Genomic DNA, 19,059 nt, shown 5'->3' with positions numbered 1-19,059 from the left:
CTCCTTGACACAGATGTTTGGGCAGTGATAACAACAGGTGAAAAGTAAGATTGGTAAAAAGCTAACTTGTTGAACATAATGAGATACTAATGAGTCACAGCATGTTAAATTTGTATCTATAATTAGCTGGCATAGTTTCAATGTGAATCATTTTGTGAACTCCACACAGTGATTAACTCAACATCACTCTCCCATAATAGGTGTGTGACTGTACTAGAGCCACTAATGTCTATATCATTGTGTATTTTGAATAAAAAAGTAGTAATGCCAGGATCAGATTAAGTCTAGTATTTCCTCTGCAAATTCTACAAACTGCCAGATCTTCTCAGTGAGTGAATAAGCCATGAAATTCTGAAATTTTTGTAGAATTCAGCTTTAATACATAAGATGTTTCTCTGTCGCCTTTCAGAATCACTTCAGGTGGAAGAAAGTTAAGTGTTACAGATGAAAATTGGACACCACACACTAGCTCTTGCAGATGAGTATAATCACTGAGAGACCCAATCTGAACTTCAAAAAATACTGTGGAAACCCTTAAGCAATACTGAAAGGCTGGATTTGCCAACTGGGAATTGGGTGGTAACATTCATTCTGAAACACATTTTCTGGTTTCTAAAGACAGGTTTGGAGAGTAAAGCAACAGTTTTGAAGTAAAGCAAAGTAGTACAGTTTTCCACAGGAAAATTCTTAGGGGAAAAAAACAGCACTTAGATGAACACAGTGTTGTCTTCATCTGAGAACACAGGCTTTCCCTTCTGAAACTATCACAAAAAGACAATACTTGCTAACACATACATTTCACAAAATTTTGCATGTTTATATTTTTTGAAAGCAACCAGAGTCCTAAAGATGCATAAAAGTAGAACTTGAATATAAGGCATTGAAAGAAAGCATAGAAGTTTTACAAGAAGGCTGAAATGAAAAACAAAATCACAACTCCTCCTCCTGCTTACCCCAAATCCCCACATTTTCAGTACTTCAATCTGCAAATTATTGACAATTCACGTGTGTCAGAAGACAACTCTCCAAATTTGCCAGCTTCTCTTAGCAACAAGGCAGAAATTGGGAAACTGGCTGCACAGCAGGAAAATCACTGGTGTGTTACAATTCTGTGTAGTTTAATGAAACATTTAAGTTACAGTTGTCAAAGGTGAACAAAATAAGCTACCTAAGCATGTTAATCTTAAGGTAAAATTTAATGTTCAGATTATAAATTCACTCATTAATAGCAATTAGTAAGACCAAAGGAAACAAGAACAGAAAAATGTTGCTGTAGTCAAGACAATGTAAAAAGCATTATCACAAGGGTCTTCTTGCAAATAAAACAATGTACCAAGTGCTAGAGATTAAATCACTTTCTTGTTAATTTTAAGTCTATTTTAAAATACATTCAAGAGGCTAATACTGAAAAACATACTGCAGCAGAAAAAGTCAGTCTCAAGATCTTAACAGCTAAGAGAAAAGATTAAAAGCAAAGCTGTAACTACAATTCCTTTTACAGCACATTACATGTTTTTGCTTTAATTTCATGCTGGCCATCTGACTGTTTTGGTAACAGAAAAGTAAATATAAATATCTAAAATTACAGTTGTTGAGTGCATTATTTGAGCAGTATCCTTCAAAATTAAAATGTTTTATAATAATAATTTCTTGTTTTCAAAGGTTTAGAAATAGTTTCCAACATTCATTCAGAATGGAACCTGAAACCCTTTTTTCATTTAACAGAATAAAAGGGGGTTAATAAAGATACTTCCTTGACAACACTGCAGTCATCTCCAGTCAAAATGTAGTCATCTCCAGGTTCAACAAATTCTGAACTTGAGCTTTTTTGAGATTTTTTTTTTAGGACAGTGACAATTTTAGAATATTTTCTTCAAGCTCAGCAGAACAATCTTGCATCTTTAGGCTAAGCTAGCTTGCTACAAGACAGAGGCTGTGTAATTCTGTACTAATTACTTTTGTATGTTGCTGCTAAGTAAAAGACAGTTCTGAAGCTAGTGGAGTGAGGAGGCTGGAGAGAAATGTAGAGTGAGCTGGGTTATAGTGGTACTTAGAATACCTGCAAAGCCACTATACAGTGGTATGGTACCATTGTAAAGCCATTGATTGGTTTTAGCCACTGACAGAGATCTTGCTCTTCATGTAACCTGCACAGCACACAGCCAGCAGCATGAGTATGCCAACATGAAGGACAAACTTGATGCTGCCCCTTCCAGCTCTGCTAGATGGGCTGTTACAAGCACTGGACAGACTTAGAAGAGCTCTAAAACTCTCCCAGCTAGAACATAAACACTACCAGCTGCCTGATTTCATGTAATTTCTCCCTCTGATCTCTGAAAAAATGTAATCTAAACTTCATAATCTCAAAGTATTTACTTTCTTTTCAAAGAAGTTTACACACCTATCCAAGAAAACCAAAAATACAAAGATCAGCACCATTCTCTTCCCACATCTATTTATCAGATGACAAGAGCAGTGCTTTTTGCTCAGGCCCATAGTTATAGAAGATACTCATAAAACCATCTTTAACAACAACAAGATGAAAATAAAACAAAAGCAGTTCTACAATTGGAGTGGAATAGTGTTAGCAGAAGTCCAGAGTTCTGAATACAGTCAATTGCTGTCTTTAAGGGTGTAGGTGTCAAGATGTTGGTCATGGGGGGCTGCAGGGGTAGCCTGTGTGGGAGGAGGCTGGGGATCTGCTCCATGTCAGACCCAGGTGGTTCCAGCCAGCTCCAAAGACGACTCACTGCAGCACATAGCTGAGGCCATTCACCGTGTTGTGTGGCACCTCTCTGAAAGATGTAGTTAACTGCAAAAGACACCTCAGGGAGAGAGGAAGGGGGAACCAGAAGCGAGAAGCAGAGGAAGAGCAGCAGCTTGAGGGCTTTCAGAGAACATATCCACACTGCAGCCAATGGAGGACCTCAGGTCAAAGCAGAGGGACAGTTTCCTGAAGGAACCACATCCCACACAGGACACACACTGCAGCAGATTTTCCCCACAGGACTGCTGCCCATGGAGAGGACCTGTGCAGGAAGAGGCTAGACGTGTGAGGAGGAAGAAGTGGCAGACATGCACTGCAACCCCAACATTCCTCATGCCAAATTTCTTGTGGCTAGAAAGCAGTGGGTAGAGGGACCTGCAGTGAAGGAGTGAAGCTGCGCTTGGGAAATGGGGGAAGAAAGCTGTTTTGGTGTTTATGTTTCACATCAACCAGATCTATTTCAAATCAGCAACAAACTGATTTTCCCAAAGTCAAGAACATTCTGCTATGACAAGAACCAGTAAGCAATCTCCCTGCTTTCCTCTTGACCCATCAGCTTTCTCATCTTATTCTTCCCCCTAATCCTTCTGGATAGGTGGTGGGTGGGCACTCGGCTGTTAGACAACACTAGCCTACCACAAATCTGTATTATTTAAATCAATAAAATTCTCCCCTTCCAAAAGCACAGCAATTAGAAGAATGTAAAGTAATTATTTTATATTAGAATTAAAGTACTTTACCATGAGTGTGCTATAAATCCCAGAAAATTTCACTGACAAATGTGACTTTAAAGAAGTTGCAGGTGTACGAACACTGAGCAGCTTAAAACCTCCAAGGTTCTGGAACCTTTTGCTATTTTAACTTCTGGGAAAACAAGTTCAAATAAGCTGTGACCCACTTTAAAATTTATTAACTCATGCCGTATGAGTAGTAGTCAAATGAGACCAAAAGTGAAATTTAGGATTAAATTTGTTTACCATTTGTAGGCAAAAATAAGTCCTTTAAGTCCTAAAATAAGAAGTGACAAATAAACTAATTAAAATTCCCTATTAACATATTCTGTATTATATAGTAACATAGGGACAAGAAAAATTCACTTCATCCATGCTCTAAGCAAAGTCTGATCAACATGAGTGAACTGTGTTTGCTCAGCTCTGAGAACAGAAGAGAAGCCTTTGAGGGGGGACCTAATAGTAACTTTCCCATACCTCCAACAAAGTCAAAGAAACTGAGCCAGACTTCAGACTTCCTACAGACTGCTGAGCCAGCAGCCTGTAGGAGAAGGATGAAAAGCAACAGGCAGACACTGGAATAAGAGATACTCCAACTAGATATAAGGAAAAACTTTTTTACTATTACAACAGTTAAGCAGCAGAACAGGCTGCCCAGAAAAGCTGTGCAGTCCCCAGCCTTGAAGACTTGAAACCAGACTTGATAAAGCCCTAAGCAACCTGGTTTCATCTCTAACTGTCCTTTGTTTAAGCAGAAGGTCGGAGAAAAAGAGATCTCAAGAACTCTAGTCCAACCTGAATTACCCTATGATCTCATGAACAAGCTTCAAGTCTTGGATCTACTGTAATTCCTCCAACTACTTAGATGAAGCAGTAACTAAGTATTGACAGAAGTCTTAGTACAGTTAGACAGGGTCAGACCTTTGACATGTGGACAGAGACAACCACAGAGGCAAAGGCAAGGATTCAGACATGAAGGTATTCTGTCTGAGTATGCTCATTCTTTGAATAGTGTACCACTAAAACATAGGGAGAGAGAAGAGTGATAAACACGACATGGGAACATGTTAAATGAAAAACAAGACAACAGCTAGAGGACTGCACAGGACACTGGCCAGTGATGGCAGGATTCTAGAAATTATAGCCTGAAGTACAACCTAGCCATGCCTCCAGGACATCCCATGAGAAAAGACACTGCTCCTTTTTAAGTTGCTAGAGTGGTTGAGTAGACTTAGCATGAACTATCACTGCTATCAGAATAACAGATATTCTAATACCACGCATTTTAAAAATTTAACCAGTCAGCATAAAACATGACTTAATCTCTCTAGTCTCCTAAAGGAAAGTGAAATAACTGTATCTTAAAAAGGCATTTAAAGTTAGAACTGTTTTTCTCCTTAGCATTGTCGCCATCTTTTAGCACAATTAAAATTTGGAGATTTGCACATTTTTTTTCAAACATGGACAACCAAGTCCCTTAGAAGGCTGCAAAGAGTGCACGTGTTATTATGGAATACTGTCAGGTTCTCTATAGTTATAATAAAATATACTATCTGAACAAGGGCTGCAAAAACAGACTATGATAAATAATGTTACTATATCACCAGTTAGGATGAGACTTTCATGTTTTATAGGCATAATAATGAAAGCACCTAAAACTAATAAATGCTGTACATAAAATAAAAGCAATTCCTGGAATAAAAAAGTTAACAGCACATTTGAAATTTTAATTTTAATCTAAAGAAACATCTTTTTTTTCCAACAAAAGTAAAAGGAAAATTATCTTACCTTATCTAGCTTTTTTTGCCAGCTTTCTTCACATTTTACCATGAGTTCAATGCAATGAGAGAGTGTAGCAAGGATTCCAGCAGTAGTTGCCTTGAAAGTTATAGCTTCTCCTTTAAAGTCTATGCCATTAATTCCTTTCGGTGTCACATGTGGAAACACTAAAAACAAACACAAATCAGTCACTGATAGCTGCGTTCAATTCAAGCAAGCATTTTACATGTGTGCTTTATATTACAACTGTTTGAAGAAAACAGACTGGCTAGGGATGTAATATAAAAATAAAAAATGATAGTAATTTCAGCTATCCACAGGTTAATGAAAGGGATTCAAAGGGAGGAACACATCCCCTCAGCTTCATCTTGTGATACTGTTTCAAGTCTGCTTGTAATGCTGATTACTCTGCACTCTGCAAATCACGAGGGTGGAAGGAGTGGTAATACTTTGTAACAATAGCAGTTTGACAGCTTGAAGGGGTGCCTAATTAACAAAGAGCAACCTTAAAACGTATCTGATGCAGCACTAAGAAAGGAACAATTTCAAAATGCAATCAAACCCAAAATGTAACATTCAAGGTTGCTTTAAATGGGTAATTACATATTTAAAAACATCAAAGTAAAAAGGTACGATATAAAAGTATCAAATGTGTTGAATTATCCAAGTACTGTGGGTTTTGCAGTTCCAACAACTACTTCATGCTGTCAACCAAGCCATCTGTTGCTAAGGCTATTTAAACAAGTCATTTAAAATGTGTGACAAAAAAAGTACCTATTATATGTCAAACTCGTATGTAGGTTGACATAATAACAAATCAAATGCTACACATTAATGTCAGAAAATATTAGAAAGCAGAAGTAACACTCATGTTGAAGCTGACTGAGCCTGGCAAGTTAAAGTAACTCCTTCTATGCCACAGTGCAAGCTAATGGCTTATGACCTAGATGGATATCATTTCCCTCCCCCCTGCCAGTGTGTCAACTTGTCAGCATGCTCCTCTTAAAGTTTAAAAAGTACAAATAAATACTTGTGTAAGTTTATCCAGTATGTCTGCAAAGGCAAAGTAGAGCTTTCAAGCAATTCAGTTCTTGTAGGGAAGGGAAGTGCAATTGCTGTTCTCTAATGGCAGAGCCCTGTATCTTCACTTCAGGAACAGTAAGCAATTGTCACATGGTCTAAAGCAATGGTTTAAGTCTCTAAAGGTTTTATATACCCTCCTTTCAGAAGTAATCAAACTATTTTTTAAACAGGTGATTACAAACTACACACTGCTTCAAACACCTCAATAAGCATACATAGTATAGTAGAATGCAGTTTATTTTTTGTTTCATGTTAATCAAGAATTCTCTCCAAAAGATAAAGATGATGGGACTGGAGAAAAAAAATAAAGTAAGAGAAATAAAAATCTGTTCAGAAACAATAATAATCACAGCAGCTCTCCCTCCCCCTAACAGCTGCAGAAGGAACACGGAGGAGGCTGAGTCTGAAAGTGGTATAAGCTGGCAAGAAGGTGATGCAGTGGATTCACTGCGAATAATGAAAATAACACAAGGGCTTCACCCATAGCAATTCATAGCTGAAAAACAGATAAATTTTCCTGTTGGTGTAGACTGTGTTCACATGCAAGTTTACCAGCACAGCTATAATGCTTTAGACGTGATTTTTCTCTCTTAATTATGGACCATGCTAAAGATGCTGAAGAAACTACCACTAGCTGCAACACTGCAAGATCATTTCAGAAATCTCTGTGGGAGATTACAAGGGAGATGCAGCAAGGCAGCCTCATTTCCTAGGTATCTTCAGGTCTCAGCTACAGGTCATTAATACTTCCATACAGTTTCAGTCACACAAATGACATATGACATTCAATGACACGTTGCAAGTCATTCGTTAATGACTACTCTCAAAGTAGGACTGATACATGAGAAGTCTGCAGTTTTAAAATTAGTGTAAACAGTTCCTTTCAGCCATTATAATTCTGGGCAAAAATGAACTTGTTGAAGGAAGATGCAAAACCTGTTTCTTTCAAGAGATGGTCACTTAAGAAATTCCTTACAATGGATAGGAGTATTTTGATCCTTTCCTAATCCCAGGAGACATTTGTCTTCTCAGAACACATCAGAGGATGAGCTCAAGTCTTACCTGGGTAACATCTTGAGTTGTATTTGTCTGGAGATTTTCTATTCTGAGAGCCTGAATATCTTCCCTATTCCTTTTTTAAACTTGTTTTCATGTCAACTACAAATTGCTTCAAAATGAAATCTCATCAGGAGATCTAGCTGGTACAAGGTAAAGGCTAATAGGAGAGTGCTCCTAACATTGCAACTGCTTTTGTAACTTCATGATCAAACTGCATGCAGCCAAATGAGAAGAAGCTGCAGGATGATCTTCCTCCTCCTGCAACTTCAATTTCAACATCTTCCAGGTGGTTCCTTTATAATTATCCTGTCTTTTAAGCATTTTGCTTTATTTCCGATTTGTTTTCTCTTGCCTTTCACACTGCAGATTCTTCATATAATGCTTCAGCCTTCAATAGGTCTTTAGCCCTTCTCTCCTACACCTCTGTATCTGTTAGGATAGGTCAGTTTTCCCTTTTTGTTCCTAAGATTGTTTATAACACTTTCCCAGATGTCCCAAACATCATGTGTTTGTTCCAATCTGTTTTCATATGAATCAGAAAATTATTTTAAACACAGTAAGTAGAAAGTAGAATCAGAATCATAGAATAGTTAGGGTTGGAAAGAACCTTAAGATCATCTAGTTCCAACCCCCCTGCCATGGGCAGGGACACCCCACACTAGACCATGTCACCCAAGGCTCTGTCCAACCTGGCCTTGAACACCGCCAAGGATGGAGCATTCACAACTTCCCTGGGCAACCCATTCCAGTGCCTCACCACCCTCTCAGTAAAGAATTTCTTCCTTAGATCCAATCTAAACTTCCCCTGTTTAAGTTTGAACCCGTTACCCCTTGTCCTGTCACTACAGTCCCTGATGAAGAGTCCCTCCCCAGCATCCTTGTAAGCCCCCTTCAGATACTGGAAGGCTGCTATAAGGTCTCCACGCAGCCTTCTCTTCTCCAGGCTGAACAGCCCCAACTTTCTCAGCCTATCTTCATACGGGAGGTGCTCCAGTCCCCTGATCATCCTCGTGGCCCTCCTCTGGACTTGTTCCAACAGTTCCATGTCCTTTTTATGTTGAGGACACCAGAACTGCACACAATACTCCAAGTGAGGTCTCATGAGAGCAGAGTAGAGGAGCAGAATCACCTCCCTCAACCTGCTGGTCACGCTCCTTTTGATGCAGCCCAGGATACAGTTGGCCTTCTGGGCTGTGAGCGCACACTGCTGCCAGCTCATGTTCATTTTTTCATCGACCAACACCCCCAAGTCCTTCTCTGCAGGGCTGCTCTGAATCTCTTCTCTGCCCAACCTGTAGCCGTGCCTGGGATTGCTCCGACCCAGGTGTAGGACCTTGCACTTGGCATGGTTAAACTCGAGAAGGCTGGCATCTGCCCACCTCACAAGCGTGTCAAGGTCCCTCTGGATGGCATTCCTTCCCTCCGGCGTATCAACCGAACCACACAGCTTGGTGTCATCGGCAAACTTGCTGAGGGCGCACTCAATCCCACTGTCCATGTCACCGACAAAGATGTTGAACAAGACCGGTCCCAACACCGATCCCTGAGGGACACCACTTGTTACTGGTCTCCAGCTGGACATTGAGCCATTGACCACAACTCTTTGCATGAGGCCATCCAGCCAGTTCTTTATCCACCGAGTGGTCCACCCATCAAATTGATGTCTCTCCAATTTAGAGACAAGGATGTCATGTGGGACAGTGTCGAACACTTTGCACAAGTCCAGGTAGATGACGTCAACTGCTCTGCCCCTGTCCATCAGTTTCGTAGCCCCATCATAGAAGGCCACCAAATTGGTCAGGTAGGATTTCCCTTAGTGAAGCCACGCTGGCTGTCACCAACCACCTCCTTGTTTTTCATGTTACTTATCATGCCTTCCAGGAGAATCTGCTCCAAGAGTTTGCCAGGCACAGAGGTGAGAGTGGCTGGTCTGTAATTCCCCAGGTCATCCATTTTCCCCTTCTTGAAAATGGGGGTTATATTTCCCTTTTTCCAGTTGTCGGGAACTTCACCTGACTGCCATGATTTTTCAAATATGATGGCCAGTGGCTTAGCAACTTCATTTGCCAGCTCCTTCAGGACCCGCGGACAGATATTGTCAGGTCCCATGGACTTGTGTACGTTTAGGTTTTTAAGGTGGTCTCGAACCAGAGTTCCTTTATATTTTCCATTTTATGCCACCTTAACACTTCACATTACTGAACTAATTTTAAGTGAAAAAGAAATGTTCAGGTGCATGACCCATTTATTGATATCTGCTGTTGTTGATCTTCTTGGATAGAGTAGGATCACTATGATTAGTTGTTGTCTAAGAACAATCCCATTATTGGTGAATGTTCCTCCTCCATTCAAAGCACAAAACTCCAGTGTAAATCCTACCATGTTTTACATTGAATTTCCATCCTTAAACCTCTGTACCATTTTCATCATTATAGGTGCAGTACAAAAACACCTTCCATATTGAAAAAGGTTCCTTAAGTAGGTTTCACCTGCTCTTCCTACTCTTACATAATTTAAATACAAATACATTCATTTTACTGAGCAGATGAATGGGAACACTTCCTGATGAAGATCCTAGTAAGTAAATATGCATCAGCCAGACTTTCCCTTGTTCTATACGTTGTTCTATACATTGTTTAGTTACCAATTTTTTTCACTCTTCCTAGCTTTTTACTCACACACCCTAGAGAACACAGAAAAGAAAAAGCCTCCCTATCCAAAATGTCTTCAGAGTAGTATACAATTCTCTATAGTCATGTTAACTTTCTCCTCCCACCCAGGGAAGGTGCAGAAGGGAACAAATTTCACAAGACAACGTGAATATGGTCCCTTATGTCAGTCTTAAATTTAATGATTTCAGCACTAGACTGCTTGCACTGGTGGTTTGAACAGCAGGCTCAAACACTCCTTATCATACTAGGCTACATAAGAGGCTGAACCCATGCTTCTTACTTCCTGGAGTACTGACTACAGAACAGCCCCCAGAATAAACAGGCAACCATTTCTCATCTACAGTTAAAAGATTGTTTCAGTCCTTTCATGACTGGATAGAGACTTCAAGAATGGAACCTGAAATCTGAGAAACTAACGAATCTTAACAACTGCTCTGAGGCTAAGCTTCAGAAAGGGGTGAAGTTGAAGATAAATCTTTCATTATCAGTCTGAGTAATTTTCTAACCAATATATGGCCATGGCTTTCTCAGCCTGAAACATCTACTTCACCCACTGCATCACTAATGATTCCATTTTATGGCAGAGACTCTTTAATTTTTCATTTCTAGTCAAGCTTTGCAGCACTCAGCTACTAAATATTTAGTGGGTCTAGCCCTTAGAAATCAAACTAAGGCACAGAAAAACTAAATGGAGATAAAGCTTTTCATTGAAATAACTAAAGGAAAGTAAATTTAATGGAATTGGGAATCAGAACAACTGGAATTAGAAGTTATGCAAAAAGCAAGGGGTTGCATAAATTGTTTTCTGTGAGTTTATATACAGGTACTCATAATACATGGCAATTTCTTAGCATATAACTTCCCAAAGACTTGATACAGAACTTTTAAAGAGGATTATAGATATCACTTAAAATTCCTGAAAATAAATAAAAGAAGTCACTTATTTTCCATTTAAATATTTTAAGATGACCAGATGTACTAAAAATGTACTTTCCTAATGACATTCCCCATATCCTGTGTGTACATATAGCAGTACACCATAAAAATGTAGATATGAAGAGATGTTCTAAAGGTAAATTAAGCTGAAACTCCTACATTATCCTACAAAAATTAAAATTGACAAAGACGTCTTTTTCAAAATGAATCATGCAGTAAAATTGAATTCTCACTTAACTTTTTTTTACAGAAGGCTCTTTGTTTTATGAGGTTTGCTCTGACTTAACAGTCCACAAAAAATGTACACTCGTATACACACAAAAGGGATAGTAGAACTGTGCACTTGCTTGCAGGTTAGCGTTGCAAGATTACTTATCTTTGGTAATAAAAGGCAAGAAAAAATTATTCAAAACTTGAGTTATATGTACTTAACCTTTGAAATCAACATTACAATTAATTCTCAGCAGAGGAAGCACTTTATGTAATTGAAAAAAATGTACTCATATGATGAATTCTAGAAGTATCCTGAAAGCTCCTTCCATTTCCTTTCCTTTTTCCTCATAACAGTTTTGGCTATACTCTAGAAAGAACACTTAAATACAACAAGGAAAGACATAACAGGGGGGCAACAGACAAAAATTAAAAAAGGCAAAGAATAGGCTCATTTTGCCCATGTATCTTCCAGGTTCTTGATTAAAGTGTTCATATTTTTCAAAATGCTTTTAGAAAGTACTTCCGGATATTCCATCAGATTTGAAACTGAAGGTAGTGCAACTTCACATCAAAGTGAATCAAAGTCTAAGAAATTTCTTAGGACTGAATCGTCAACATTTACACATGTAAACACCAAAATATTTTGGTTGTGAAACAAAAGAAAGGCTAAGAAGAATGCAAATAGATTTTAAGTGCCAGGCCAGAAGTATCAGATTTCTAGATCAACAAGAACTGCATGAGTCCTTCACATTTACTGCATGGATGCAGTGAGTACAATAACAAGTTCATTTAAAATAATAAAAATCAGAATTCTGTTCATCATAATGGAAAATACAGTAAAAAAAAAAATGCTAATATTATGATGAGTGAGAATTGGTAACAGTGTTGACTTCACACTACATACTCATAGAAGTCGGAAAAACTATACTGGGACATACATAACTGGAAAAGCACTGTTTTCTACCACATTCCTAAAGCAGGTCACATTTGCAAGAAAAACTGCAGTAACCTGTCACAAATATCAGGTCCCAATATCTGAATGATGCAGCTGTTCCAACAGAATTTTGCAGTGAATACAGCTTTGGACACAGAATAGGAAATTCCAAACTTACATTAATATTTGTGTGAATTAAGTGTAACTCAGAGAATCACGAAAAGCACCTAATAAATGGTAACATGAACAAGAACTTGCTGTCACATACATTTGAGTAACTACTTTTGCCATTTTTTGCCTAGAAAAGAGCATATGTACTGACCATGTATCAGGCTTGTCATACCATTCATATGAATTTTCAGTGAAAAAGTTGAGACAGACTTACATTTTTCCTTACTGCTGTTACTGTTATGTACAAAATCCCCATCAGAACGCACTGTAGGGAAATCATCTTCATCATCTTCTACCACTAAATTGGAGAGAGAATGTTACAGGAATGAGAAGGCTTTTCCAACTCTTTGTGTGCAAGAAAGAATTAGAGAACATCTTCATGGCTAAACAGCATTTAAGTTTGCTTCCTGCAACAAAAGTCATGACAACCCCACCCCCACTTTGGTTTTTGTGTGTGGTTTTGGTTGGTTTGGATTTTGTTTGTTTTGGTGGGGGGTTATTGTTGGTTTAGTTTGTTACTTTTTGACTCAAGTCCACTATCAACATTACTGGCAGAAACCATCTAATGCTTGCTCAGTGTTAAAGTTTATTACTCAGTTCTATGGTAAGAACAATATTTTGGTGCTACAAACAGATAAGCAGTGCTCTACAATTCTGCAACTATACTCTTCTACACTAAAAAGTTTGCAAAGAAGTGGAATTGTACATCTACTGTTTTCTTACTACCAAAAGTTTCAAGCTGCCGGACCAAACCCAGGAATGAATATGAATGCCCCAGGAGTGCACATGGATACAACAACAAGCTGTGCTTTGAGAAAAGCAATTCAGAAATATGCAGACATCCACACCTGAGTCTACAAGGGCCTCAAGTGTACACCCGGTGCTCTAGTTTCAGCTAATACATCTCATGATGATTCATTATGACAGCCCCTTTGCCTTTTTAAAGAATGTATTGTTTCTATCAAAACTAGTAGACTACTGTTTTTTCAAAATAAAAGTTAAGCAACACAGTGATAAACTAACTTGAATTCATATTATGAGAGTAACCAATTATTGTTCCGTAACATCATTAAGAAAATTTCTTTTGTACTATTGACAGCTACAGGTTAATATTAAGTTAAACAGGTTTTTATGGGAATTCAGCTTCTGAAGTGAAAATAGTCAAACTCTGTTCATGCAGAAATATTTATGATTGGTTCCTATATTAAAGAGTAAATTTAAGATATTTTGTTTATATGGTATCAAATGCTATAGTAACTATTTCAAGGGCTATTACTGTGTAAAAAGCTAAATTTTATAGAGATACGAGTTTTTTGTTACAGTTTTACCTTTATCCCTCTGGAGTTCATCTTTGGAAACTGCATCTGCACAGTCATCAAAGTATTTCTGTAAAGTATCAACTTGTCTACACAAGATGTCTCTAAAGGTTTCCATTTCTGCAAGCTTCTCGCGTAAGCTATGGCCCTTCTGAAAATACAAGAGAAAAATGCCTGAAATGCTTCTGAACACTCAGCAGTAGTCCAGTATGATAAAAAACCCAATTAATTCTTTTAACTCTTGCTACCTATGCTACTTTAGAGCATTAAACAAAAGCTTATTAAAAATGTGATCTTGCATGCTACCCATTTTATGCCTATTTGCCTGAAAACAGTCACCTTTAGTTTAAGATCTTTGATCCATCTTTATTTCCCTTTCTTGTGTTGCTCCTCTTCTGCTCTCCCAGAAGCATAGCCCACCTAGGTTCATGTTAAATATCTATGCATATGAGATAAGGAAAGCCATAATTTTTTCAATCTCTATCAACCAAATATATTAAGTTACAGAATCAGCATTCCTTTTCATTTAGAGGCCTTGCTATTCTGAGGAATAAACTAGGAAATGTCATAAATGCTCCAGGAGGTTTGATTTTCTTGCTACTGGAAGATGATATGATAGTTTAAAAAGGACAATAAAAAGGACAACTGTATAGAGGCGTGAGAGAGCTTTCTGTACCACCAGTTCACCATACAATGAAATACTCACACTTGCAGTAAACAAAGTATTTTTGGGTTTTTTTCTACAACTGTGTGGCAGTCTGCACACAAGTTATTTCTTTTTCAGTTGTCTGTTACTTATGCACCAATACCAAGAAAACTTTATTCACTAACCTTGAACGAAGAGGTGGATGTTGCAGAGTATCCACTTGCTCCTGAAACAAGAGATACCATGGAGCCATGACGTCGTAAGCTTGACTCTGATCCATAGCCAGATTCAGTCTAAAAAATAAACCACACACAGAACTAGAGTGCTGAGGCTTTTAATAAAAAGGAAATCATGAAAGCAAGATTAATGTCATTGACTCTGAAACCCATCCATATGCGCCTGCATTTTTAAGGAATTAATGAAGCATCCATAAAGTTATTACGAATCTATTTTTTATCACAATGATTTGTGAGAAATTAGTTATCTATATCCTATTATAAACTCCCAAAAGAACAAGGCAACATATGTTTTAGAGTTTGAAAAAAGGACAATGTGCCATTATTTTGACTTACGTAATCCCTACCAACAATTTTCACACAGCATTCAAAACCAAAAGTACTCTACAATTTATCAGGAGTTTAACATGGTTCAGTTTGGAGACAATTTTCAGTCAATCCTTCCAATCATTCAAATACTGCAATTTTATTTTTAAAAGCAACAAAATAGAGATCATAAAAACCAGACAATTACTGCTATCAAGATACTTTTTTGCTTATTCCAAGCTTATTTAGCAGAACTCCTTATACTGGACTGGAAAAATTTTTTAGAATTATCAGCTCAAGTGTGAAACAGTATAGCTGGCTTTGGTAATGTATCTGCAATATTGAACCACATTTTGAATTGCAATACAATTCAGTGCAAAGATTATACCTTAATTCACTGGGTTGCAATTTTAAGCATAACAGAAATCAAATAATGAAGATTTGATTGGGGTTTTTTTGCAAATACTCAACTAAAGGCTTTTAGGTTTTTTAATGGACTTTATATCCCACAAAGGCTTGACAAGTAAAAACAAAGTTGCTAAAGGAATAAACTGCTTTTTTAAAGGACAAAAATTAGTTTTGGGCATACAATTATTTTGTTTCAGAAGTATTTTATGAGAATAAATCTCAAAAGAGCATTTTATAAGAGTCACACAGCACACTGAAGCATGAAGCATTTCTTAATTTCTTTTAATATTTCATCCATATGCAAATCTAAAAACCTTCTATTTTACTGATAATTCAATGTTTATTTAATCATATGCCCAAATATTCAGATGGTTCTGAATGTGCTTTTACTACTCAGTTTGACAGGACTCATTCTATTTTCTGAAGGTTATACACTCTAGAGAGAAGATAAACTTTAATTTTGATAAGATATGATTAATAAACAGATCATTTCTAAAACGTAGCAAAAATACCCACTGCATAGAGATCAGAGCATTTTAAGAGAAGCAAATGTCTTCTGATTGCTTTCTTTAACAGAGAAAGACATGCCTATGCAAAACCTAGACTGATGTTTAGGAAGTGAAATCTCTAAATTTCTCTATTTGAAGATTTAATCAAAGTCATATTTAAAATTTAAAGGAATAGATGTAATCTTAGAGAATCTAGTAACTTATATTCTACATTTGAATAAAATAATTTTTCCCAATATTACCCAGTCAATGCTAGTTAATTTACAATAAAAATTGAGAGTGAAAGAAGAAAATTTCTTTCCATATCAATTTTTTAAGGTACCTTTTCAGCAGTATCTTCATTTGACTGTCATTTATGCTTCTGATTAATAATTCCACTAAACACTTTATCCATGCTTCAGGATTGTATACAAGACAGCCTATACAGCTATGAACTGTATACAGGTATCAACTTGCAAACACTACCAATAAAATGGTACTACATAAAAAGCATTTAGGCAATTTTAACTATTTGCAACCAAGAAGCAAATTCAGCAGACAGAAGAGCAGACCAAACAGCACACAACATGAATTCAAAGCATATGCATTTACACATCATGTTCACAAAACAGCCTAAGATAATTACGTTTTAATAGCTGGGGGGGGGAGGGTATTGGGGAGAAAGAGTTGTATGGAGATGACATGAAAATTACATCAAGAATACTTAGTTGTCAGAAGTGACAGAAGTAAGTATTCCTTTATAACCGATGCAGAGACGAGCCATCCAGCAGACACATGCAAGCAGCTTAACACAAACAATGGATGCATGAATCATGCAAAGCCCCACCATTCTACTACCGCAACATCTAAAGGAGAGCAGGTCACTGCTGCATTTATGTCTTGCAAAGCAGATCATTAACTATTCACTGCAGAAATGCTCAATTACATTAAGAGGAATGCTGACACAAGCTTCTTCTGTTAATGCAATTTTTAATTTCCCAAGATAAAAATTAGAAAAGCAGGTAGAGTCCATATGATAGAAGCTAACAGTCTCTGCCTGAAAACAAAACAGCTTGCAGAAGTTGTATCAATTCACACCATCAAACACTAATGCTAATTTACTACGCTCAGTAGAGATGCAGTTCTTTGAAATTCCATGCATACATCATAGCTTCAAAGCTACACTAAAACTGGCATTTGTTAGCACATTGCAACACCTTCAGCTTTCTAAGGCAGTGCAAAAAATCCATTAATCCTTTCGTTATGATAGACAAGAGGAAAGAGACACATGATCCACAGCTTCATGTGATTCTTTACTGGAGCAGATGCTGGTATCAGCAACAAGGCAGTACGTCAGAAAAGCTGCTTTCAGTAAGTGTTTGCAGAATCATATTGCAGACCTCCATCATGGTTCACACTGATCTGCCAGCTAAGGATTTCCTGAAGTGGGTCAACAATATTGTCAAGTAAACCACAGACAGACTCACAGCAAAGCTTCTCCACTTGGGGGGAAAAAAAAAAAAAAAATCAAATAAAGCAAATTATTCTCCCATATCTTCAAGGAATTATTTCGATTATGTCTCAATCTATTGCCAGTTAAGCACTTCAATGTATGGTTGTCAACCAAGGCAGATATTTTCAGTTGGCACTATAAATTATTTAGTATTTTACATAACACAAGTAGCAGGCAGCTCCTCCCTCTCAGGCATATGGCTTACCCTAGGGGGTGGTGAAACTGACATTAGGATACAGTGACTTAAATATTGTTCTCTGCAGTACTTGTGAAAAATCATACTCAAACCTCCAAGATATCAAACCACAGTACCTTGTGAAAAACAAGAATGTACAAAAAAGTAAAAATGCAAAATTTAAGTGCCGGAAGGTACTATGAAAGACTTGGTGAAGACTAGGCAGACAAGCTCTGTAAAACATTTATGTTCCATGAGTAATTTTTAGATTTGCTGCAAATGCTTCACTTGAAGAAAGAAAGGTTACTGCTACGATGAGTCAAGGAAGGGAGGGCTGTAGACAGCAAGACCCCTACAGACACTACAGGTAGTGCAGTCCAGGATCCACTTCTGAGGACTGAAGTTAAATAAAATTAACATGTGTCTGCAGGTCTGATTTTTCAATTCCTCCATAGCTACCGACATTGGAAATTTAAGGTTTTAAAAATGACAAGGTAGTTGTTAGTGAAAAGGCAGAGATGAGAATTTAATAATACAGACCACAGAAGCTGGATGATTCTGCTGCCTACAGTAGTGCAGGAAAAGAAAAAACGTTGTAATAACTTCCTTTGCAACTGCAAAACCAGGTAAAGAAATACAGGCATACTTTTCCTCCAACAGTGATAAATGTTGCAATTACACAATAAACAAGCACACTATGTGTACAGGAGGAAAAAAAAAAAAAACCCAACACAGGAATTAAGAGTTGAAAAATAAGTATAATAGACAACTGAAGTAATAGAAACTATAGCACTATAGCCCTAAGATTGCTGTAACTGTAATGCTCACTTGTCCAAGCCAAGTAATAATTACCTTTTGGGTCTTTACTTCCCCGACTCCATACACTATTGGCAAATCACCATGTGTTGCCTGCAAACAATAAACCTCTAATAGCTGCATGAGCTAAAGTGGTACACAGACAGATAAGTCCTGGAGCTATCTACTGCTTTCTAAAGAAAGGGAAAGAGCTGAGAAGCAGTATCAACACAAATCACTGCAGAGAGAATGCAGGTTGACAGAAGCAACTAAAGGCCTTAAAGTCGATAATCTTTATTGACATAGCTCACACCCATGATTAACTACATGGATGTGCACTATTGTTCCATGAATACTCTTAACTGTTAATGTACACAGGGGAACTTTTCACTAAATATTATTCAACATCTTTAAATGCTAGGTTTCCACAAAAGCTGAATAGGGACAGGCAGGCATTCTAAAACCAGAATAAAAAGCAGCCAGGACACTGAACAGGAGGACACCTAAGAGCCCACAGAGAAGGTGAACAACAGAATGTCTTTACTGTCCTGCTCCCCAGGTTGAGAACCACTGTGTCAGTGTGATTTGACAGAATAAAACTCTTCCCTGAACAAAAATACCAAACCCCAAGATCACAATAACTGAATCTCTCTGTATACTTAGTAATAAAACTAAAGCAGCTTGTACTGCTGAGCCATGAAGCTATAGCAAGACTAGAAGGGGACTGTATTTGCCCCTCCTATGAACCTAGACTGCCAAGAGACAGACAAGTAAGATCTGTAGAGCTACACAAGAACTAGAAATCTCCATTCTGCTATTGGGCACTGTCAG

At 37.6% G+C, this 19,059-nt stretch overlaps 1 protein-coding gene across 5 annotated transcripts in view; it reads right to left on the bottom strand.

Moving 5' to 3' along the window:
* The window catches only part of CERT1 (ceramide transporter 1), a 72,995-nt gene that overhangs the window by 16,801 nt on the left and 37,135 nt on the right, over positions 1-19,059 (bottom strand). For all 5 annotated transcript variants that reach the window (XM_080637173.1, XM_080637174.1, XM_080637175.1 and 2 more), the window contains 4 exons: positions 14,493-14,600; positions 13,674-13,812; positions 12,560-12,643; positions 5,287-5,444 (listed from right to left, as the gene is read on the bottom strand). In XM_080637173.1, coding sequence (XP_080493299.1) covers positions 5,287-5,444; positions 12,560-12,643; positions 13,674-13,812; positions 14,493-14,600 — 489 coding nt within the window. The remainder of the gene's footprint in view (positions 1-5,286; positions 5,445-12,559; positions 12,644-13,673; positions 13,813-14,492; positions 14,601-19,059) is intronic.

The sequence above is a fragment of the Psittacula echo genome, assembly GCF_963264785.1.
Source record: "Psittacula echo genome assembly, chromosome: Z".
NCBI lineage: Eukaryota > Metazoa > Chordata > Aves > Psittaciformes > Psittacidae > Psittacula > Psittacula echo.
Note: the sequence above shows the minus strand (reverse complement) of the source record. Positions and strands in the feature narration are given on the sequence as shown.